The sequence below is a fragment of the Oncorhynchus tshawytscha genome, linkage group LG23 (assembly GCF_018296145.1).
Source record: "Oncorhynchus tshawytscha isolate Ot180627B linkage group LG23, Otsh_v2.0, whole genome shotgun sequence".
Taxonomy (NCBI): Eukaryota; Metazoa; Chordata; class Actinopteri; order Salmoniformes; family Salmonidae; genus Oncorhynchus; species Oncorhynchus tshawytscha.
The window spans coordinates 11,316,780-11,341,553 of record NC_056451.1 but is presented as its reverse complement, the minus strand read 5'-3'; the positions used below and the strand labels follow the sequence as shown (position 1 = coordinate 11,341,553).

Genomic DNA, 24,774 nt, shown 5'->3' with positions numbered 1-24,774 from the left:
AGGCTGCAGCCCACCAGCATCCCCAGGGCCCCTTGCCTGCCTCGCTCCTGCTGCTCGCTGCTGCTGTGGCTCAATACCAGAGACTCCTGGCTGGGATCACAACCCTGCGAGTCAGCCCAGAGAAGATCTGCTTTGTGTGGAGCCTTCCAGTCTGTTCTCCTGTTTAGTTCTACTCTGTCTCAGTCTGCACTGACAACTTTCTGAGCTGCCCCTCCACAATCTTCATCATCATGGCAGTGGTTGTGGGTTCTGCTCCATGGGTAGCCCCAATGGCTCTGGTACTACTGGCAATCACCCTGGCAGTACCAGCCCTGGGAGGGTGCCCATCCGCCTGCCGGTGCTCCTTCGCCATGCTGCAGTGCCTGGAGCCCAATGGCATTGCCACTATACCCGCGTTGGCACTACAGGAGAGCGAGAATGTCACGGAAATGTGAGTGCAGTTGGTTGCTTGGATGGTTGGTGGGTTGATTGGGTCTGCTGGGTTTGTTGTCTGCTGGGTTTGTTGTGTGTCAAGTGCTCATGTTCTGCTTATCTATCTGTTGGCTCAGTCTTGGATGGGGTGTCTGTCAGTGTTGATAATGAGTTGGGTTGGCATTATGGTTAATCTGTTGCTTTGATGAGCTGACGTTGGAGATGGTGAATATAGTCCATATAGTCCAGTAGGGGGTTTAATCAAGGCGATTTGAGAGGGGAGTTATGTAACCCTATGGATTGAGTACCTTTTGTATGACCACCGGCCTTCAGTGTGTTAGTATGGTGATGAGCTGGTTAGATAACGGAGTTCATTTGATTGGTGTTCTTGCTTTGATGATTGCTTCTGCAAATTAGATTTTTTTTTTTTTACCTTTATTTTACTAGGCAAGTCAGTTAAGAACAAATTCTTATTTTCAATGACGGCCTAGGAACAGTGGGTTAACTGCATGTTCAAGGGCAGAACGACAGATTTTGTACCTTGTCAGCTTGGGGATTTGAACTTGCAACCTTTCGGTTACTAGTCCAATGCTCTAACCACTAGGCTACACTGCCGCCCCCAAAAAAACTGGGAAAAAAAACACCCCTAAAAAGTGTGCAGGCACTTTTTGTGAAGTTTCACAGAACTGTTATTACACTTATTAAAGATGAAAAGTCCATGAGATTCAAAGAGTATGTATCAAAGTATGCACCCGGATGATCCGTCTTAAATCTTATCAGAGACTTCTACTCTTAGCCCTCTTTCCATGATTTGTACAACTGGAGTTTCTCAATTTTTGTTTCCAGTGAACAAATTCCACTCAAAGAACTCACCGAACTGAACTCCCCCGCTTTGAGTTGGGGTTAAAGAGATTGTTTGATCTTGTGTCTGGTGGTTTCGCACGGGGCTGAACTGGGGACGAATGCACTGTAAGGGAATACTATCGATAAGAGCAGAGATGGTGGTAGTGGAGTGATCAGGTCTGTGGGACTGTGTTGATATTGATACTGCTTCACTGATACTCTTCACTGATACTTTTCACTGATATCCCTCACTGATATCCCTCACTGATACTCTTCACTGATACTCTTCACTGATACTCTTCACTGATACTCTTCACTGATACTCTTCACTGATATCCCTCACTGATATCCCTCACTGATACTCTTCACTGATACTCTTCACTGATACTCTTCACTGATATCCCTCACTGATATCCCTCACTGATACTCTTCACTGATACTCTTCACTGATATCCCTCACTGATACTCTTCACTGATACTCTTCACTGATACTCTTCACTGATATCCCTCACTGATATCCCTCACTGATACTCTTCACTGATACTCTTCACTGATATCCCTCACTGATACTCTTCACTGATACTCTTCACTGATACTCTTCACTGATATCCCTCACTGATACTCTTCACTGATACTCTTCACTGATACTCTTCACTGATATCCCTCACTGATATCCCTCACTGATACTCTTCACTGATACTCTTCACTGATATCCCTCACTGATACTCTTCACTGATACTCTTCACTGATACTCTTCACTGATATCCCTCACTGATACACTTCACTGATATCCTTCACTGATACTCTTCACTGATACCCCTCACTGATACTCTTCACTGATACTCTTCACTGGTTTCCCTCACTGATACGCTTCACTGATACTCTTCACTGATATCCCTCACTGATACTCTTCACTGATATCCCTCACTGATACTCTTCACTGATACTCTTCACTGATACTCTTCACTGATATCCCTCACGGATACTCTTCACTGATACTCTTCACTGATACTCTTCACTGATACCCCTCACTGATACTCTTCACTGATACTCTTCACTGGTTTCCCTCACTGATACTCTTCACTGATACTCTTCACTGATACTCTCACAGCAAGGTGTTCAGATACATACATCCTTGCCTGGTGAGGGTCATCCTCACAAACCTGTTGAGAACATGTTGTTTTAAAGGAGGCCTGTGGTTCCCTGAAGGACTATTAGCCAACAGAGTATATATACTTAAATAAAACTGCCATAGAAGAGACACATATATAATATCTTAAAGGGTACACAGTACACTCCACCTAAATATGCGTTACGGGATCCAGAGTTGGATTTGTTACATATCACACGAATTGCAACATTCATATGATCTCATACCAATTGAAAAATGTGTAACATGTCACACGAAATGGATGACATAGTACACAATTAGATGAAAAATGGGGACCACTTTCAGCTCACCACTTTCAAAACTGGCTGAAACTATACAAAAGTTGGAGGATGCATCTTTTAGGAGTTATCTTTTACTTCACAGTACACACTTTTGTCCACTCTTTTCAGATAATTGGAAAATGTCTGTTATACTTAGGCAATACAGTACTGAAAATGGAACACAGAACTAAATGCTGTTTGCTGTAATCCCACGCTGTTCTGTCTTTGTTCCTCTCTATTGCTCTCAACAATTAACACACGATCTGGCTTGTTAAGGGGGAGACTGCATCTACAGCATGTCCAGCTAGTACTTGACTTTCTCCCTCTATACCTCTCTCTCTCTCTCTCTCTCTCTCTCGCTCTCTCTCTGTTTCTCTGTTTCTCTGTCTCTCTCTCTCTTCTCAGTACCTGTGGCAAAACATGTTACTTAGAACTCCAGCAGAGCTGCTAAATTCATTCTGAATCAATTCAATCAATAAGCAAGAGCTGCTCGTTCGGGCATTTGTTTCAGCGGAACAAACAAGAAACCATTAACTGTGGAACAGGGGCCCAAATTCATAATTTGTTAAGTTATAAATAAAATGTTGCGAATTTGCAGCGAATGCCCGCCTGAGAACACTAGATGAAATATGACCCACTTGGCTCAATCCAATAAGCATAGGGGCAATTGCTGATTCTCATTCCACCTGTCCTGCAATTACATTACTGCTCCGTGGGTCCAATAAATATCTGTGTTGCTCAGTGACAGACTGAAACAATAGTGCCCCACTGTTAAAGAAGGAAATATTTGGTGATGGAAAAACTGTCTGCAATGATGTCTGGCTGATGTCTTTTGTTACGTCATGGTCAGGTTGTATACTGACTGTAAAAAGGACAATTTTAGTGATCAGAAAGAGAAGTCTTCACCTGGTTGTAATCTGGTTATCGGTCGTCATGTCAACCAGATACCAATGAAAATACATGACCAATTTCCCAGGTATTGTCATGAAAAAGGGTTGAGTGCTGCTTTTTTAAGCTGTCATATTTGGCTATACTGTATGTGAATAAAGTTTGGAATTTTTCTTGATAAAATTGTTCAAGTGGAGGAAAATATTTTCCCCTTGGTCCTTTTATGCTGCTTTACGTCTGGTTATTTATACAGTAATGGTGAAATATCATAGATGGTATATAACAGTCCACATAAAAATGTACTTTTCTGGCCACGTCGTGTACATATGTAGGATCTTAATTTGATCACCCAGTTGCAGGATAACTTTTAACTTGTGGTGTATTTGAGGTTTAAAAAGGCTTCTGAAGTTTGTAATTACATTTAGACATTTCAGACTTGATTTTCCCTTATGGAAAATGTATCAACACCCACAAAATTTTCAATAAATATAATCTGCATAATAATTCACATTTTCTGTTGCTGCAAGATTATTTTCCTGCTGTAGCAAACTGGCTCAAATTAAGTCCTACATCTGTACACTTTTACAAAAAAGGATTCGAAAGGGATTCTTCAGCTGTCACATAGGAGAACCCTTTTCGTGTAGAACCCTCTGTGTAGGGGTACATGGAACCCAAAAAAGGGTTTTTACCTGGAACCAAAACGGTTCTTCAAAGGGTTCTACTATGGGGACAGCCAAAGAACCCTTTTAGGTTCTAGATAGCACATTTTTGTTCTAAGATTGAACATACAAAGAGGTTCAAGATACTGTAGTTCAAGAGTAGGGAAAAGTGACCTTGTGTTAAATGAGTGTTGAGTTGACATACTGTCCTCTCGTGAAATAATAGGTTCGTCTGGAAAAGTGGAAAATGACTAATTGAAAAGAATTTACCATCAGCAATATCAACTGAGTGTCTCACAAGAAGACAAATGTTTTTACCAAGTCTTCTCTACAGTATATTTAGTTTTGATATTAGCTTTGTGGTTTGTTTTCTTTGCATCTGCCTTGGTGTGGTTTTTGCTATCCGTTGTCAGGCTCTTGCCCACAAAGGCCCATGGTTTGGACAATGCACTCATGAATTTCACTATAAAATATAATACTCTGTGCTGTACTGATGTCAATTTGGGTATCTTTTTAGGGCTTTCATCACGTTTAAACAAATCAATTTGTTGTTTATAATAGGCCTACACAACTCATTGTTCCTAGACAGTATTATTGTATTTTACTTTTCAGTTGTTTTTCTGTTGCTTTAAAAAAAAAATGTACTCAAATCAACTCTGAATGCCATAATTAAATGTCTCCTTTTAATTTGACATTGTATTTCTTTTTTTGTTTTATTGCCCAGTTACATCGAAAATCAAGCCGACTTGGAGAACATTACAGAAGTAGACCTGGCCAATTATAGAGAGTTGAAGAATCTGTGAGTAACTTTGCATAATTTGTAATATGTACAGTATTTTTCTAAAGGTGTATGATAATGTGTTTGTAGATGTCTGTTTGTATTACTGCAATGACATGCATACATATGCTAAATGTTCTACAATACACCTAGCAGTTGATTTGATTGACTTGGCTTTAAATGTTTGGTTGGTCCTGTCATTGAGTGAGTGGTCTTCTCTACACTCCACCTTGTAGTACATAATCCCTCCCTATTCATCCTCTCCAATGTGCCCTCTACCTTGTTATAGCAATCTGCAGTACAAAACTTTACAACTCAACATTTCATTCCCTTTATGGCTCTTTCAATCAAGGGGGTAAACCTCCTGTGTTGCACATTAGCCATTATTCTGCACCATAACCTGCAGTCCTGTACAGTCATTTCTTCTCAATCCTTCCTCTGAGTACCTTACCACTACCGTATTCAAAGAAAGGAAATGGTCTGGCGCTAACTAATACAGCTATTACAGACTGGTTAATATACACACTATGGGTTTACTGTGGCTAATTAGTAGCATAATCAGTGATTCACACTTCCTGTTCTGTCTTTTGTTTGTCTGTCGTGTTTCTACCCCCCAGCACGGTCACGTTCTGCAGGCTGGCGTACATCTCGGCGAATGCTTTCCAACACAACCTCAAGCTCCAATATGTGTAAGTGTCCTTGGTTTTACAGAGGGATTGTCTTTCCTTTTCATGTCTCGACCCATGCTTGGGTCAGGCTCTTTGTTGCTGTCAATTAAGGGGAAGCCTCCCGAGCCTTGAGATCTTGAGCTTATTATTCAGCAGAGTCACTGCAAAAATATAACAATTGCATAACAATAGATTTCTGCTGAAATACAGTTTGAAATGATTGAAATGTAATCATAATTAATTTGATACCATTTTATTCAACAATGACACTGTGTAAGTTATTAAGGCACAGAATGCATTGGTGTAGTATCAGAGGCTCGATAGTAGTGGGTCTTACCTCAGATTCTTACCTCAAGATTCTTACCTCAGATTCTTACCTCAGATTCTTACCTCTTTAACAGTGTGTTACATTTGTTTTACAAGAAACCTGCCATTTCAATTTAAAGTTAAAAGGATTGGGTTGATACAATGTAGACCAACCTGTTTTAACAAATGTAGTCACTATCAATGCACTAGATATGGGACCACTTTTAGCATATTGAAATGACTTGGATTCCTCTTGTTAGAACGTTTGAATCAACTATATTAGAAAAACAAACACTGATGGGTGAATTGTAGATTATTTTTCTGATGTTTGTGTTTCTAACTCTGTGATCCAAACTTTCCCACAAATGGAATCCTTCAACTCCCTTCTAAAGACACACCGTACAGCACACTGAAAAATAACAACTACAAACTAACATTAGTGTTGCCCATATGTAGTGTTGGGGAGTAGTGAACTACACGTTGTTCAACTAGTAATTGAACTACATTTAGCAGTAACTGGGTTGTAGTTGAACTAAATTCAAATCTTGGTAGTGTTTTCAGTAGTCAATGCCATTTAAATCATGAAGCGGGGCAGCTAACTACTGGAACTACACACAACTTTTTTTGGTGAAAATAAAACAAAATATGGGTGAAGTAGGCAAGAATTTCCTTACTTTTTCGTCATCAGACCTGCCTAATTCTCACTTAAAACATTGTTTTAGTTTTTAATAGGATAACAACTAAAACTGTGGTTGGTAATATAACCCCTTAATTCTGTTAACATCTGACCCCAGAGTGAACTGTTTTTGCAATTTGTAGTCTATGACATTTCCGACTTCGATATGTTAATTTCCACACAAAGTAGTTTGGATGTAGTGAACTACTTTTTCAAAGTAACTTTAGTTAATCAAACTATGTTTCTCTTAACGGTAGCTTAACTTCTTACAGTGTGAAGTAATTGGTAGCTTGGTAAACAATATTTTCAGAGTAGCTTCCCCAATACTGCCTGTATCCATGGCAATCATCCCTCCATCAGTAGCTGACCCTTATCTCCGCCATCTTGTCCTCATCATCTTACTAAACGGGTGTGACATGTCCGATGTTGTTCATCTGAAAGACAGGCGGTTTGGGAGGAGGAGTGGGTGTAATGGGAAGGGCTCTGAAAGGGGTTCAGGGTAGGTGGTGGGGTGGTGGGGCGGGGGGTTCTGGCGAAATCGGAGAAGACTTCCACCAGTCACCATTTACTCGCTCATTTTGGTGGATTATCGACAACTGCTGCATAATAAATACACTCCACTAAGGGTCCATTATCGCTTAATCAATATTTCAAAGAGGGGGCTGTGGGGTGTAACAGATGTGTGTCACCCAAAACGGGTGAGAACATGGGAGGGGGGGGCTCTGATACTGTACCCCCTTCCTTGATCCTTAAGATATTTAAGCAATAAGGCCCGAGGAGGTGTGGTGTATGGCCAATATTCTACAGCTAAGGGTCGTTCGTACGCACGACGCAACGCGACGCGTGGTATTTTGGCCATATATCACAAACCCCCGAGGTGCCTTACTGCTATTATAAACTGCTTACCAACGTAACTAACTACTACTATGTTTTGTCATACCCATGGTATACGGTCTGATATACCATGGCTGTCAGCCAATCAGCATTCAGAGCTCGAACCACCCAGTTTATAAATTAAGATGCTAGGAGCAGCTGCCATTCCCGGCCATCTTCCCTCCCCCTGTGGCCTGGGAGGAATCGAGCTGGTAATAGATAAGCCCCAATGGCTAACCCATCTGACATGAACTTTTGGGAGCAAGGAAAACAAATAATTGAACCCCTGCTGGCCCCCATTGGCCCTGCCAGAGTGAATATGTATCAGTTGCATGAGTGGGCTCCCCAGTGTGGTCTGCTGTCATCTTCTGAGAGGTTTTGTTTACACCCTCTGTCAGCACAGACGCATTTCAGAGCAGTCATGGTGATCTGCAGCACGTTTAAAGAGATACAATAGGGATACATAGGGGATGCCTCAGAAATCCACTGCAAATCGGCCACAATATTTCATATTTTTGATCAAATTAATTAACCTCATACTCCTAATACACAGTATTTGATATGAGTAGAAACCTGTTCTCCTTTCTCCTCTTACAAGTACAAGCAGCATCATCAGGCTAATATAACTCGAGCACTCTAGTAGTGATCGATGGCCAAGTATAGCGCCCACCGTCTCAGAGAAGTGTTTGGGCTAATCACCTAATGTACAGAACGGAGAGACAACAGCGAGAGGTGAGCCAATGACGTTTGTGAATGTAGCACTTGATGTAAAAGACTTGCCTGGGTAATTGAGCAGAGTACATTTGGAGGCACTAATGTGTCCACCCAGAGAGTAATTCCGTAGGTCCGCATTGTTCTGCAGTGAGTGAACATATCATGGGATTAGTTCAATATGATTTATTTCAACAACATAAACACACACATTTTACAAAACCATCTCTCCAGATGAATGTTTATTTACTTCACCCTCACCCCAAAATATTATAGATAAGACAAAAAAAAGTATATTACAGACTTGATTTTTTGTCCTCATTGTGGCAGCGTTTGAGAAAGCAACAGGTGTCAGACGCGCGGTAGAACAGAAACACTCATTTGAATAGATATGACAAAGACGTGTGTAAACACAACAAGCAGCCAGGCTGTAGTGACTGCTGATTGTTTGTGCGTGAATGTGAGGACTCTTGACACGTTGGACGTACAAAGACGAGCATGTGGAAACAGTGCAAAAACAAAATGGCCTCTTTTGCTTTAAATATTGAGCTGTTTGCCATGCACAGACCATTCTTATGCAAAACTCAACATGGGTGAAACGAGGGTGGGGAATCATAGGCTCAACAACAAATTGTATAATACTGTATTTAGATTTTTTTTTGCCATTTATATGCTGAATGTCCTGTTGGATGGATGTTGTCTCCTTATTGTATCACACAGAAACCTGGCATCTAACTCCCTGGAGCATATCAGTTGGAAGGTGTTCCATTTTCTTCCCCTGCTCAACCTGTGAGTTAAACACCACTCAGAACATCACTTCTGTACTCTCTTCAACTAGTCAACCTGTGACTGAACTATCTACTCAAAGATGGTCACTTTGTATGAGCAAAATAGACCCATTCCACTCTGTTTTGGAACTGATTGCAGAGAAATTTTCAACACTTATTTCACTGATGAATCATTTTCTATATTGAGTTTTTTCTCTCTATTCACTCTATTAATTCTAGAATGTTCTATTTGCTGTGTGCGTCTTTGATAATAATGACCTCGAATACTTTGTATAGACCTTTAGAAAGAACAAGAAGGTTACACAATTGAGAGAAAACTTTCGGACAAAAGAGACCGATTTTCTCTGTGTTCTCTTTCAGGGTTTTGAGGGACAACCCCCTTGAATGCTCCTGTGATATCCATTGGCTGCAGCAATGGCAGCTTAACGACCACAGTGACCTCGACAACCAACCGCTACAATGCTTCTCAAATGGCCATGCCCTACAGTTAGACTCCTTAGAGATGGAGAATTGCAGTGAGTTGAATTGATCGATTTTTTAAACTCAGTTTAGAGATAAAAATGTGATTTTACTTTATTATTACTAAGTAATATATTCATGAATAGCATATACACGTATAGTTCAAACATTGTAGAAATAGTCTGACAAGGCTTTATTAGACTTAATTGCATTAGTGGCATTGCTGATTGGATTGCTATTAAACGTCCTTATCAACATTTAGTACCCCAGGCCAAACCATAGAGTTTCCAACCCAGTCTCGGTCCATTGTTTTGCAGCTGTACCGGATGTCGCCATTGTCCATGCCAACACCAAGGTCCAGGAGGGAGGCAACCTGACATTTGTGTGTCAGGTGACAGGAGTGCCCATGCCTGTAGTGAGGTGGCGCACGAATAAACTGCTGTCTCGCTATACTGTACAGGTACTGAGTGATGATGTCACGTGGACATACTGATTGGGGGAAACCAGCTAGATCAGTGATTTTTCTGAGATATTGCACAATGCACTTTTTGTTCCCCTTAATATGCCTAACATATGTTCAACATATGTTTAAATACAAACTAGTAACAGGATCGGGGTCATATATGAAGGAATATTCACAACTAAAAATAAAATAGAATTATGGTGTTTAGGTTTCCTTATTGTGTACATTGTCATAATCATTCAGACTCTCCTTGCATCTCAGATGTCTCCATGATTGTTGTAAACTGTAATGTGTAGCTAAACCCATGTTGTCCTCTGCGTCTTGTTCCATCTGCAGGAGAGGTTCTGGGGCTCCACTTTGGAGCTGGAGTTGCAGCTGTGGAACATGTCCTCAGAAGACAACCTGCACAACTTGACCTGTGAGGCAGAGAACCGGGCCGGGCCTGGGGAAGAGAAAGTGACGTTGGACATTGAATGTAAGTGCCAATGAACTATTAAAGCTGTCAGGGTGTTGAAAGCTGAAAGACTCAGTGAGAGCTGTCATACTGCAATGAAAGCAGGGGAGGTAGAGGGAGAGAAAAATTGTGTCAATTTTCCTATCGCAGCAATGTTTATAGCCAGACATTCATTCCCCAGAATTAAATACTTTGTATTAATAATTGTGGCAAAAAATAAGCCCACCTTGTCACTTTGCTTTAATATGCCACAGGTCTTTTGTTTCAATTAGTATTGTTATCAGTTGTCACTCAATAATACATGACTACAGTAGGGATTTTAGCATGTAAATCTTGGTGGAGCAAACATTGATACTTTAAAAAAAAATGCATACCAGCAAAGCCACTACATAACACAACACTAAACAATACATTAATTTCACTATAACGGTGACAAACGGTGCTCACAAACTGTTAAGAGTCTTCTGTTCCAACAGCAGAGTTTTCTTTTCAGCACCATGGAGTGAATCCTTACCACCGCTACACCTGGCTATCAGCAGAGGCTTGTCTGGCAGCCAAACAGTTCATTCAGCCTCATAAGCGGATAAGGGCCCATCCATAATTTCGATAAAGACATTTTAACGAGTCAGCTAAGACGGACGTTGTCAATGTAACTATTTGTTCAACACTTTTGAAATGTACCGCGACAGAATTCAGAACATGGGTAGTTCTTGGAGTATTCTCTCTGTACACCAATCCAGAACAGTAGGATAAATAAACGGGGCATATATATCTACAGTGCATTCGGAAAGTATTCAGACACCTTGACTTTTTCCACATTTTGTTATGTTACAGCCTTACTGGGGTGGCAGGTAGCCTAGTGGTTAGAGCTTTTGGCCAGTAACTGAAAGGATGCTGGATAGAATCCCTGAGCTGACAAGGTAAAAATCTGTCATTCTGTCCCTGAACAAGGCAGTTAACCCACTGTTCCTAGGCCGTCATTGTAAATAAGAATTTGTTCCTAACTGACTTGTCTAGTTAAATTAAGGTTAAATAAAAAAATGACATTGTTCTAAAATCTATTTTACTCATCAATCTACACACAATACCCCATAATACCCCATAAGTAAAAACTGTTTTTTTGTTTACACATTTATAAAAATAAAATATCTGAAATTTCACATTTACATAAGTATTCAGACCCTTTACTCAGTACATTGGTGTAGCACATTTGGCAGCGATTACAGCCTCAGGTCTTCTTGGGTATGACGCTACAAGCATTACACACCTGTATTTGGGGAGTTTCTCCCATTCTTCTCTGCAGATCTTCTGAAGCTCTGTCAGGTTGGATGGGGAGCGTTGCTGCACAGCTATTTTCAGGTCTCTCCAGAGATGTTCGATCGGGTTCAAGTCTGGGCTCTGGCTGGGTCACTCAAGGTCATTCAGAGACTTGTCCCGAAGCCACTCATGCGTTGTCTTGGCTGTGTGCTTAGGGTCGTTGTCCTGTTGGAAGGTGAACCTTCGCCCCAATCTGAAGTCCTGACCGCTCTGGAACAGGTTTTCATCAAGGATCTCTCTGTACTTTGTCAAGGGGTCTGAATACTTTCTGAATGCACTGCATACAGTATTTTAGGTTGGAGTCATTAAAACTTTTTTCAACCACTCCACAAATGTCTTGTTAACAAACTATAGTTCTGGCAAGTCGGTTAGGACATCTACTTTGTGCATGACACAAGTCATTTTTCCAACAATTGTTTACAGACAGATTATTTCACTTATAATTCACTGTATCACAATTCCAGTGGGTCAGAAGTTTACATACACTAAGTTGACTGTGCATTTAAACAGCTTGGAAAATTACAGGAAATGTCATGGCTTTAGAAGCTTCTAATTGACATAATTTGAGTCAGTTGAAGGTGTACCTGTGGATGTATTTCAAGGCCTACCTTCAAACTCAGTGCCTCTTTGCTTGACATCATGGGAAAATCAAAAGAAATCATCCAACACCTCAGAAAAAAAAATTGTAGACCTCCACAAGTCTGGTTCATCCTTGGGAGCAATTTACAAATGCCTGAAGGTACCCCTTCATCTGTACACACAATAGTACGCAAGTATAAACACCATGGGACCACCACCGTCATAACGCTCAGGAAGGAGATGCATTCTGTCTCCTAGAGATGAACGTACTTTGATGCGAAAAGTGCAATCAATCCCAAAACAACAGCAAAGGACCCTGTGAAGATGCTGGAGGAAACAGGTACAAAGTATCTATATGCACAGTAAAACGAGTCCTATATAGACATAACCTGAAAGGCCGCTCAGCAAGGAAGAAGCCACTGCTCCAAAACCACCATAAAAAAGCCAGACTATGGGGACAAAGATCGTACTTTTTGGAGAAATATCCTCTGGTCTGATGAAACAAAAATAGAATTGTTTGGCCATAATGACCATCGTTATGTTTGGAGGAAAAAGGGGGAGTCTTGTAAGCCGAAGAACACAATCCCAATCGGGAAGCACGGGGGTGGCAGCATCATGTTGTAGGGGTGCTTTGCTGCAGGTGGGACTGGTGCACTTCACAAAATAGATGGCATCATGAGGGAGGAGATTTATGTGGATATATTGAAGCAACATCTCAAGACATCTGTCAGGAAGTTAAATCTTGGTTGCAAATGGGTCTTCCAAATGGACAATGACCCCAAGCATACTTCCAAAGTTGTGGCAAAATGGCTTAAGGACAACAAAGTCAAGGTATTGGAGTGGCCATCACAAAGCCCTGACCTCAATCCTATAGAAGATTTGTGGGCAGAACTGAAAAAGCGTGTGCGAGCAAGAAGGCCTACAAACCTGTAGGCTCTGTCAGGAGGAATGGGCCAAAATTCACCCAATTCATTGTGGGAAGCTTGTGGTGTGCAAAGCTGTCATCAAGGCAAAGGGTGGCTACTTTGAAGAATCTAAAATCTAAAATATATTTTGTATATTTGTTTAACACTTTTTTGTTTACTACATGATTCTATATGTGTTATTTCATAGTTTTGATATCTTCACTATTATTCTACAATGTAGACAATAGTAAAGAATAAAGAAAAACCCTTGAATGAGTAGGTGTGTCCAAACTTTTGACTGGTACTGTATATGTATATATTTTTAGCTAAACAGGTGGGGCTCAAAACAGGTGACTCTGCCTCACCTGCCCTGAATGACGAGTCGCCACAGCATTAGTAATACATCACTGTAACGTTACATTGGTGATGCATTATTTTTATAGTTGCATTCTTCTCATTTATCAACCCTTGGCGGACAAAGACCTCAAACAGATGACAGAACAAAACATACATCTGATTATAGAAGAGACATCATACTGTCAGAGACTGTGGTTTTGCCTTAGCCCAGCTTCGCTACTGAAAAATATCTGATTTGCTGCAAACTGTGATGCCACAGAAGAGAGTGTGTTGATGCATTGGCAATACATTACAGTAAATATTGGCCAAACAATATCATTTCACCAACTCAGTGACACTCATTGGAAAATAAATCCCAAAAAGAGTTGCAGCCAAATGCATGAGCATCAAGGGACAGTTAATGAATGTAGGGAGGAAAATGGGCTGATAAGCGTGGTAAGATTCGATAAGAGCCCCGGCTAATGGACTTCTCCCTCCTACTCCGGAACACAGTATTCATCCGGAGTGATTGGCAGCCTGTAAGTGCGTTAGCGCGGCTAATCTATCAACATCAGTCCCCCTGGTGGATGGACACTCATTAACCGCTAGCCTTTAATTACCCTTAATTAGCTCCCCGATCAGCGCAGTGTTTACAGCCAGGGCTCTGCTCTGTTGAGTGGCTGGTCTGACCACTTCCTGTGATTCAGGCGATTGGTGCTGCAAGGTCAGCATCCGTTCAGTAATATATATAAAATAAACTTGTTTGGGAAAGGTTTTTCAAAATGAAAATATAGACTACACCCTAGAAACCGATTAGAAGACTCAATCAAACAAATCTAATCTACGAAGAAAACGTTTAACGGTTAACTATAATTTATTATTTCATTTCATACAGAGTTCAACAAAACTCATATTGTGCTCTTTTCTAACTCTCTATTAACTAAATTGGGGACATTAAGTCAAACCCGATGGATTGTGCTAATTGTGCTAATTGTGCTATTTCTTTGCCGTCCATGACTGTCTTTAGCATCTCTTTTCAGAGATAATCTCAAGAGGAAAGAGACAAATGCCTTGGTATCCCTTTAGCACAGCATGTTCTGCAGTAGGGTCATAGGTTAAGAGCAGTGGAATGGTCGGTGGAAATTGTCAGAGTGAGGGGTCTCTCTGCATCAGCATAGTCTTCGATCTAAAGAAGCCATTTCCTGAGGCTTCTTGTCGGCTCCGTGCTTCCAGGTAGCTCTTGTGGTTAGGGGCCCTAACAAAACCTGGATTCATTATTCATACCAGGTCAACAGGTTGACAGTGTAGATGGAGAACATTGATTCATGGAAACTCATAGGAGGAACCTATAGGGCACTTGGATGAGGCTGTACCTTCTATTGACCAACAAATAACTTTGTCTGAAACAGGTTGGATGTGGTAAACTGAAAATTCAGTACAAAGAGATCATTTATGTGTAGATAACTATGGTTATAGCTTTGTGGATAATTATTTCAGCTAAATGTGATCTCATTCTAATATCATGTTTAATGATTTACACACATTTATTGTCAACGATTTTGAGGGTATTGCTCACTGTACAGTAGGTTGACCAATGTTCGGAATTCAGAAAAAGCCTTTGTTTCACCTTATCGCCTTACTCATTCACACATCCTAATGGACCACATCTCATGTCTTCCATCCAGTTCCATCCAAAATCATATTCCTGCACAACGCTGAGCAACAGCACCACTGGTGTTTCCCCTTTAAGGTGGATGGGAACCCTGAGCCATCCATCCGCTGGCTTTTCAACGGCTCCAACCTGACCGAGGGCCGTTACACCTACACACAGTTCATTCCCGACTCGGACGATGGCTCTGTGAAGCACGGTTGTCTATTTCTCAATAAGCCCACCCACCTGAACAACGGCCTCTACACCATCATCGTGGGGAACAGACTGGGCATGGACCAAGCCACGGCCACGGGGATGTTCATGGACAACCCCTTTGACCCCTTTGATCCTGAGGGCATCATCCCAGGTGATTGTCTGAAATGAAAGGTCATAGAATAATAATAATAATAATAGTAATTGAATAGGATCTCAATGATACTGACCCTCACTATTCACTAACTTGTGTTATGTTAGATACAGTCTCATGTGCTTGCATGTTCATTATGTACTGCATACTTAGTCTAAATTTGTCATCCTCTCCTTTTCTTCATGCCAGTCCTTGAAGAAAGTGATCCACGTAAGCCTTTTGAGTATTATTTTGACAGTGATTATTACATTGTAGAAACAGATAACCTTCTAAACTGTACCTAACGAGAACAAAAAATACTTATCACAGGTAGTAGAGTGTAAATTACCCAGGATTTTGCTTTCAGATACTCCACGTATCCCCCACATTTTTTTTATACACTGTGTCAGTGTCTTGCATACTTTATATGTGGTTATCAAGGTGATTTGTGAGTAACGATCCATCATTAATGATTCCTTTTCTGCTCCCTCCAGTTCCCACCAACAAATCTAATGAGGATGTCACTGAGAACACGGAGAGCAGAGTGTTTGGGGTGAGACACCATTCAATGGGTCTGAACCATAGTAATAATATAACATACAGTATGGAATGCTAATGTTTTAGCAAATTTCTGTTATGCTATGCTAAGCTATGTTGATGCTAATTATGTTTCTGTGCAGGTGTCAGTGGCAGTGGGTTTGGCTGTGTTTGCTTGCGCCTTCCTCCTTATGATGGTACTGGTCATCAACAAGTGCGGCCAGCAGTCCAAGTTTGGTATTCACCGTAAGTGACACACTCTACTATGCAATGTGTTTCAAATACCACAGTAGTGTCTGTCGGTTGTCATTTTGAACAAGTTATAGTCTCCTTTACTCAGAGGGTAAGCAACACGTTACTTGGGATTTCATAGAAGACAGGTACGAAACAACCTGAGATGGGTTAGCTGTTCTCAAAACACCTCAGTTGTTAGAAAGTGAAGGGTTGAGACTGAATTCTGGCATTTCCCTGTCTGGATAATTCAATACGAGACAACCCCAGGAGAATATGACATTTTGCCAATGGTAAAGACTCTGAAAGCGCATATCCATTCCAAACTGAAAGAACCAAAAGCCAGCATCAATGCCAACTCATTTATTTCATTATCACATTGGAATGGCCAATAGTTCCGCAGAAAGCATTGTATTCCTTTCTAAAAGTAATTCACATGAGGCCAGGCAAAAATAGGGTTTCCGCCAGGCTGTAACTTTGCACATTGTCAGCCCAACAGCTGGGTTAGAGTGCCTTAATTACAGCAGTGAACGGCATCAGGAGCCCCTAGCAGCAGCGTTGGCCATTAAAGAAGACTGATGGAGACCAGCTCCTGTAGGCGTGATAGGTCCTCTCGGACCCCCCCCAGAAAGTGCCTAAGTGGGTCTGATTGCCTAAGTGGGCCCCCCTCCTGGCCAACTCGTTTCCCCTCGCTTGCTGCCATCCACCATTTTCTATCAGGGGCTCTGGGGGTTCTGTGGTTTTCTCGTTGAGTGGGTTTTACGATTGTTAATACTGTTTGCAGAAAATACAGTAGTTGCTTACTGCTCCGACGTCCACTTCCAACATTTGAACAATGCATCCATAAATTGCTGGAAAATAAATGGATGTATCACATTCAGGTCTCTCTCTCTCTCTCCAGGTTCATCTGTCTTGGGAACAGAGGATGATCTTGCTGTGTCACTGCGTTTCATGAACTTTGGGACCAGCCCTCCTTCCTCTGACGACTCTGGCATGTCCAGCTTTGTGGAGAACCCCCAGTACTTCTGTGGCATCTTCAAAGACAAAGACATGTGTGAGTGGAATCAGAATACAACTAGGGACTGGATACGTGCTAACTTCATTATGATTGCATTTCATATCTACCATGTTTTTCCTAGATAAAGTTGGTAATGCAGTGATCTTACAATGTTTTATAAGGCCCAATGTTAAAAGCCTTTCTCTTTGTATGTACAGGTGTGCAACACATCAAAAGACAGGATGTAGTTCTGAAGTGGGAATTGGGTGAGGGGGCGTTTGGCAAAGTCTACCTGGCAGAGTGTGCCAACCTCAGTCCGGACAGTGACAAAATGCTGGTGGCCATCAAGGTATGCATGAGACTTCCATCCATGGCCACACTTTCAGAGGTGCATTACATGAAGTTTAGACCTCCTAAACATGATGATGTCATATCCTCCCGTGACTGTGTTTCTCTATGGTCAGACTCTGAAGGATGCCAATGAGTCGACCCGGCAGGACTTCCAGAGAGAGGCTGAGCTGCTCACAGTGCTCCAGCACCAGAACATTGTTCGCTTCTATGGAGTGTGTACAGACGGAGAGCCACTGGCGATGGTGTTTGAATACATGAGACATGGAGACCTCAACCGCTTCCTCAGGTATGGAAAAGAAACAGAACCTCCTACTTAAATCCCCACAGGGATAACCTCATGGCCGCCCATGCTAACCTTCCCCTGTTAACTTCTACTTATTAGCTTCAGCATGGTAACTATTTAGAAGCCGAGGGTTTTGTTCTAACATCTCTGCATCGTTGTGTCCACTGCTCTTCAGCAAAGCCACTTAATTGACCTTGATGAACCACACAAATGCAACTGTTTCTATGCCAAGCCACACTTGTAGACACCATCGTCCTCGCTGCTCTACCTTGTTGTGTTCCCAAGGCAATAACCCACTTGGGGTGGACTACATGGACCAACAATGTGTTGGAGTGGTTAAGGACACTTAGTTGTGAGAGTACCAAATCATTTCTGTGATCTGGGATGACTGAATATGTGATTTTAGATGCATTTCGGATATCATATCATTGAAGATGTCCACGTCGACCGCAGAACTTCTCGTAGCCTGTCTACACTCTGAAGTTCTAAAGACAATCTGGTCCAACATGGATGCAGGAGATATGTTCACTGAGCACTCAGACAGAGCACCACGTTGATACTGCAGATGACCACTCATGCTGCACCTGGGACGTACTCTGAGACACCATTGAAACAGATATAGACAGTGTATGTCTGCCACTGCCAGGTGTCCAGTGGGGCCAGACTGGGAATGGAGACTCAATGTGCACACAGACACAGCCCACACTATCCAGATTCATGGATAGATGGAAATCACATTTCCAAGCAGACAGAATGGATGTGTGTCTCTTAGCCTATGAGGCAGCTGCTCGTCTACCCTACCACCTGCCTGTTAAACTAATAGTGATAGAATAGATAACTTCCTGCAAGTGACACATTTCTATTAGGATTGATGGACACATCGAGGAGCTTATTGGGAGTGAGCTACAAGTCAGAGTGGGTGGGGTGGATGCCATATTGAGAGAAACTGTGGAACGTTTGAAGAGTAAGGCTATCATGCATCTTGGAATCAAATTATTCCAAATGAATGCGAGGCGTATAACAAGCCTTATGTTTCCTATTAACCATTTGTTAAGTTGTTTTGTTATGGCTTGGTCTCTAGCTGACCGCCTCTATTACACTTAAAAGATCTCGTATACATCCAACATGTTCCATCTGCAGATTGCATGCAGTAATCATCCATCTGGTCACTGTATGTTGATATTGCATCACTAGGTTGGTGCAAAAGTTCATGCATCAAAGGACTAATCAGAAGCCTAAATTAATCTGGGAGAGCTGGGCCCATATCACAAAGCATCTCAGAGTAGGAGCGCTGATCCAGGATCAGGTCTTCTGGTCCATATATTCATTTTGATCTAAAAGGCTATGTGATCCTATATAAACACTACTCTGAGACTCTGTGAATACAGGTCCTGATGGATGTCAGCCAAAGTATGTCACATGCCGTTCACCAAAAAGCCTGTAAAACTCGAAAGGTTCGTGACCTCTCCTCCCCGTGTCCACCAGGGCGCACGGTCCAGATGCCCATATCCTGGAGGAGGTGAAGATGCCCCCGTTGGGCCAGCTCACTCTTCCCCAGATGCTACACATCGCCGCCCAGATCGCTTCGGGCATGGTCTACCTGGCCTCCCTTCACTTCGTGCACCGGGACCTGGCCACACGCAACTGCCTGGTGGGAGATATGGGAGAGGGTCTGATGGTCAAGATAGGAGACTTTGGCATGTCCCGGGACATCTACAGCACAGACTACTACAGGGTAAAGGTGGAAGTAGTGAAATACTTTTTTAGGGTGGGGATTTGTCATATAACACTCCATTGTCATGTAATATTTCACAACAGAGTATATCCAACTCTATGTACAACAAAATACATCTTGATATTTTCAATGTATAGGCTTATCACATATGAAGTAGCATGGTACATCTCAATTGTCATATTAATTATAATTCTATGAATGTACAATTGAATGACCATTGACCTCACTCCTGTCAGGTGGGTGGGCGTACGATGCTTCCTATTCGCTGGATGCCTCCGGAGAGCATCATGTACAGGAAGTTCACCACGGAGAGTGATATCTGGAGCTTTGGAGTGGTCCTCTGGGAGATCTTCACCTATGGGAAACAGCCCTGGTACCAGCTCTCCAACAGTGAGGTAAGGAACTGGGCACTAGGTAGGAAGCAACATGGGGTGGCAGGTTGCCTGGTGGTTAGATAGTTGGGCCAGTAACTGAAATAATGGCGGTTCGAGTCCCTGAGCTGACAAGGGGAAGACTCTGTTGACGTGCCGTTGAGCAACGCTCATTTCTCCAGGTGCTGTTCATAATGGCAGACTCTGGGTGTGACCCTACTCTCTGATGGTGTCTCAGGGAGAGTGGGATATGCAAAAACACATTTCCAATTCACATGTGAAATAGGACAAATATAAGCACCTACCTCTTTTTGTAAAAGGGCCATCTTTGTATTGGTGATCAAAACCTTCTAGATTCATAGTAATAATGAAGTAGCTATAACTCTGATATCTAGTTGAGTAATGGAACAGTGTCCAGGCAACGTGTAAGGGTAGCCTAGTGGTTAGAGCGTTGGACTAGTAACTGGAAGGTTGCAAGTTCAAACCCCCGAGCTGACAAGGTACAAATCTGTCATTCTGCCCCCGAACAGGCAGTTAACCCACTGTTCCTAGGCCATCATTGAAAATAAGAATTTGTTCTTAACTGACTTGCCTGGTTAAATAAAGGTCAAATAAAAAAGTAAAAAATAAAAATAAAATACTGTACCACATCATCATTCAGCCAGTGGATAGAGGGTGAAGTGGGGTGAAGTGTCATAGAAGGATACTAGAGCACTAGGATTTCCCGTCTGCTATACAGCCAATCAATGACTTCATAGTAATCATGGCGGACCCAGTCCAACCATTTTAGGTTGCACCCCAAGAAGTGGACTCCGTCCTGACCGCAACACACCATTATGGCCTAGAACCCTCTTTCCTTTCAAGTGGAGGGTAGATCAATTTTCCCGTCTACTCAATTCTAATCTCATTGGCTCTCATCTTTGCCCAGGGCCAATGACGTTTAACCTTGTTAACCTAATCCTTCCCCGCCAATGATGGACATGTGTAATTATCATGTCGTCTAATTAGGGAAGGCAGGGATAAATCATCCCAAACACTCCATCTAGGCCTGAGATAAGGAGACGGGCGGCCATCTTGGAAAGTCACTATACATTTTTGTTCACTTATGAAGATGCACACAATGTTCTGAGAACCTTATGTTTCTTAGAGCTCGGTAAGAGCGTGGTTGTCCTATGGTTATTATGCATACAACCTTCCCACAACTTTCTGGGAATGGTGCAGGATAGTTGCTTTGAAACATTCTCAGCACTTTTAAGAAACTTTACAAAAAAACATGATTTTCTTGGTGTTTCATTACTTTGACAGAACGTTTCCTAAAAGTTATAAACTAAAATGACAAAAATGTACAGCTTTGTATAAGTAAAACAAACATGGCATGCAGCTCCATCCTGGTAGTGCAGTGGACAAATTCCATGGCTGAAGAACAGAAGATCATAGGTTTGAATCTCACTGACGCTGTGCCACAATAAAAAATACACATGTTTACATGATTAATGCCTAAGCAAATTCATTTCCATGAGTCCTATCTGTGCTTGGAGTTTCAAAAAAATGATTCTAAGCTAGCAGTGTTATCAGAATGCTATTTAATTACCATCAAATAACCTATCATTTCCATTCTGAGAATGTTAATAAAAGAGGAAAACATTCAGGGAACTATAGTAAAACGTTTTCAGAACCTAAAAATATCAGGCAAAATTACCACTTCAAATCTCAGAACGTTTAAAAAACATTCTGCTTTACTGGTCAGGAAATGTATGGCTCGTTCCCAGAACCAATGGGAAACCAAAAACGTACATTCCCACAACTTCCAAGGACCCAAATGTGCTAGCTGGGCATTATAGTATCATGAGGTTCAGTGCTGACATGTCTCTTCAGTTCATTGGATTAGGTTAGGGATATTGAACTCTTTAAAAGGGTTAAGTTGCTGGCTCTTTGTGTGATGTGGGGCCAAGGGCAGTCCTTGAATGGGAATAGGCATAGTGCAATTCAGTTCTTGACAGTGATAAATGCATCGAGCCATGCCAAGTGTAAGAATGTGTCAATTTGACAATTTTTCTGATGAATACCATTCCATTCTTTTGAAAGATCACCAGCTTATTAGAGGCAACATCTTTCGTTCTCACAGAACGTTCTCCAGAATTGTGCAGAAGTTGTCGACTCATCTTGACAACTCCACTTATTGTTCTTATCCAAGTGTCTTCACCTTAAGCTCTCTAGCGTAGCTTGAGCTTGTCTGGTCAAATTAATGAAAAGTGACAATCATGAAAACATTCAAACCCTGAGGTAATAGCCCCAAATAAAGAGGCATTGCAAAAACTTGGAGTTACTGAAGCTAGCAGACCTTTTAATTCTAACCCCCTCCCTCTGCCTCTATGTGCACCCCCACAGGCTATCGAGTGCATTACACAGGGCCGGGAGCTGGAGAGACCACGCACTTGCCCCAAAGAGGTGCACGGCCTGATGCAGGGCTGCTGGCAAAGGGAGCCCCAGCAGAGGCTGGTCATCAAGGACATCCACAGCCGCCTCCTTGCCCTTGTCAAGAGCCCCCCTATCTACCTAGACATCCTGGGGTAGAGGTTGGGAGGTCTGGGGCTGGGGCAGTGTCCAGGCAAGGGGAAGTAGGGGAACTTACGGTCAGGGATGACAGGTATTGGGAAGGGGTGGGAGTTAGGTAAAGGACTGTGCGATGGCAATCCTGAACCTAAGCATTGCCGTCATTTACCTCTATTGGTCTTAAACACACCGACACCCCCTCTGATTGGATATTTGCTCAGGCCAGACTTAGCAAGGATCTAGTCTGATCGGTACCATTGGGTTGGGAAGGGAGTAGGGTGAAGTTGCTCCTAGATGCTGATATTGGGTATTTTTGGGCCACTAATGGTTACAGATCGGAGTGGGGGAGGGGAAGCTGATCCCAGATCTGTGCCTCAGAGAAACTTTACCCTGAAGCGATGGGAAGACTATGAAGATGGGGGTTACTTCCTACTTCCCGGTCACTGTTTTTTAACCCTAAAGCTGGACATACTGTACGGACACTGGCAACATCCATGCTGCTTCAGCTTTGCCTACTACCCCAGCTCGCCTCGTCTCATGACGACCCAGCCCCAACTCTGTGTGCCGCTGACTGGGAGCGGGAGGAAAAGAACGAGCCAGCGAAGACCTGTCAAGTGTTTACTGTGAGTGTTTTATTGTGTGACTGAACAGGTGTTGTCCTGATGAAGGGTTTTGCATGATTGGAGGAATGCAGACTATACAGTGCCTTTGGGAATGTATTCAGTCCCCTTGACTTCTTCCACATTTTGTTACGTTACAGCTTTATTCTAAAATTGATTAAATCGTTTTTCCCCTCATCAATCTACACACAATAGCCCATAATGACAAAGCAAAAATAGTTTTACATTTTTTGGTGCAAATTTATTACAAATAAAAAACTGAAATAAACATTTGCATAAGTATTCAGACTCTTTACTCAGTACTTTGTTGAAGCACCTTTGGCAGCGATTACAGCATTGAGTCTTCTTTAGTGTGATGCTACAAGCTTGGCACACCTGTATTTGGGGAGTTTCTCCCATTCTTCTTTGCAGATCCTCTCAAGCTTTGTCAGGTTGGATGGGGAGCATTGCTGCACGGCTATTTTCAGGTCTCTCCAGAGATGTTCGATTGGGTTCAAGTCCGGGCTCACAAGGATATTCAGAGACTTGTTCCGAAGTCTTGGCTGTGTGCTTAGGGTCGTTGTCCTGTTGGAAGGTGAACCTTTGCTCCAGTCTGAGGTCTTGAGCGCTCTGGAGCAGGTTTTCATCAAGGATCCCATTATACTTTGCTCCGTTCATCTTTGCCTCGATCCTGACTAGTCTCCCAGTCCCTGCCGCTGAAAAACATCCCCACAGCAGGATGCTGCCACCACCACCATGCTTCACCATTGGGATGGTGCCAGGTTTCCTCCATATGTGACGCTTGGCATTCAGGCCAAAGAGTTCAATCTTGGTTTCATCTGACCAGATAATATTGTTTGTCATGTTCTGAGAGTCCTTTAGGTGCCTTTTGGCAAACTCCAAGGGGGCTGTCATGTGCCTTTTACTGAAGAGTTGCTTCTATCTGGCCACTCTACCATAAAGGCCTGATTGGTGGAGTGCTGCAGAGATGGTTGTACTTCTGGAAGGTTCTTCCATCTCCACAGAGGAACTCTTGAGCTCTGTCAGAGTGACCATTGGGTTCTTGGTCACCTCCCTGACCAAGGCCCTTCTCCCTCGATTGCTCAGCTCTAGGAAGAGCCTTGGTGGTTCCAAACTGCTTCCATTTAAGAATGATGGAGGCCACTGTGTTCTTAGGGACCTTCAATGCTGTATAAATGTTTTGGTACCCTTCCCCAGATCTGTGCCTCAACAAAATCCTGTCTCTGAGTTCTACGGACAATTCCTTCAACTTCATGGCTTGTTTTTTTTCTCTGACATTCATTGTCAACTGTGGGACCTTATATAGACAGGTGTGTGCCTTTCCAAATCATGTCCAATCAATTGAATTTACCACAGGTGTACTCCAATCAAGATGTAGAAACATCTCAAGAATGTTCAATGGAAACCAGATGCACCTGAGCTCAATTTCGAGTCTCATAGCAAAGGACCTGAATACTTATGTAAAAACAGGCATTTCTGTTTTTATTTTTTAAAACATTTGCTAAAATGTAAAAAAAATATACAGAAAAAAAAAAGCTTTGTCATTGTGGGGTA

General features: G+C 42.3%; 1 protein-coding gene across 1 annotated transcript; it reads left to right on the top strand.

Annotated features, from left to right (window-relative positions):
• The first annotated feature begins 49 nt into the window (after nucleotides 1-49).
• On the top strand, nucleotides 50-23,370 carry ntrk1 (neurotrophic tyrosine kinase, receptor, type 1). Its single transcript, XM_024385875.1, has 17 exons — nucleotides 50-430; nucleotides 4,957-5,031; nucleotides 5,628-5,699; nucleotides 8,965-9,033; nucleotides 9,393-9,547; nucleotides 9,809-9,951; nucleotides 10,291-10,429; nucleotides 15,231-15,563; nucleotides 15,753-15,773; nucleotides 16,037-16,095; nucleotides 16,223-16,325; nucleotides 17,212-17,364; nucleotides 17,526-17,656; nucleotides 17,772-17,944; nucleotides 19,427-19,676; nucleotides 19,913-20,071; nucleotides 22,436-23,370. The coding sequence occupies exons 1-17, from the start codon at nucleotides 231-233 to the stop codon at nucleotides 22,619-22,621; spliced, it is 2,421 nt and encodes an 806-aa protein (XP_024241643.1). The 5' UTR covers nucleotides 50-230; the 3' UTR covers nucleotides 22,622-23,370.
• Nucleotides 23,371-24,774: the final 1,404 nt, after the last annotated feature.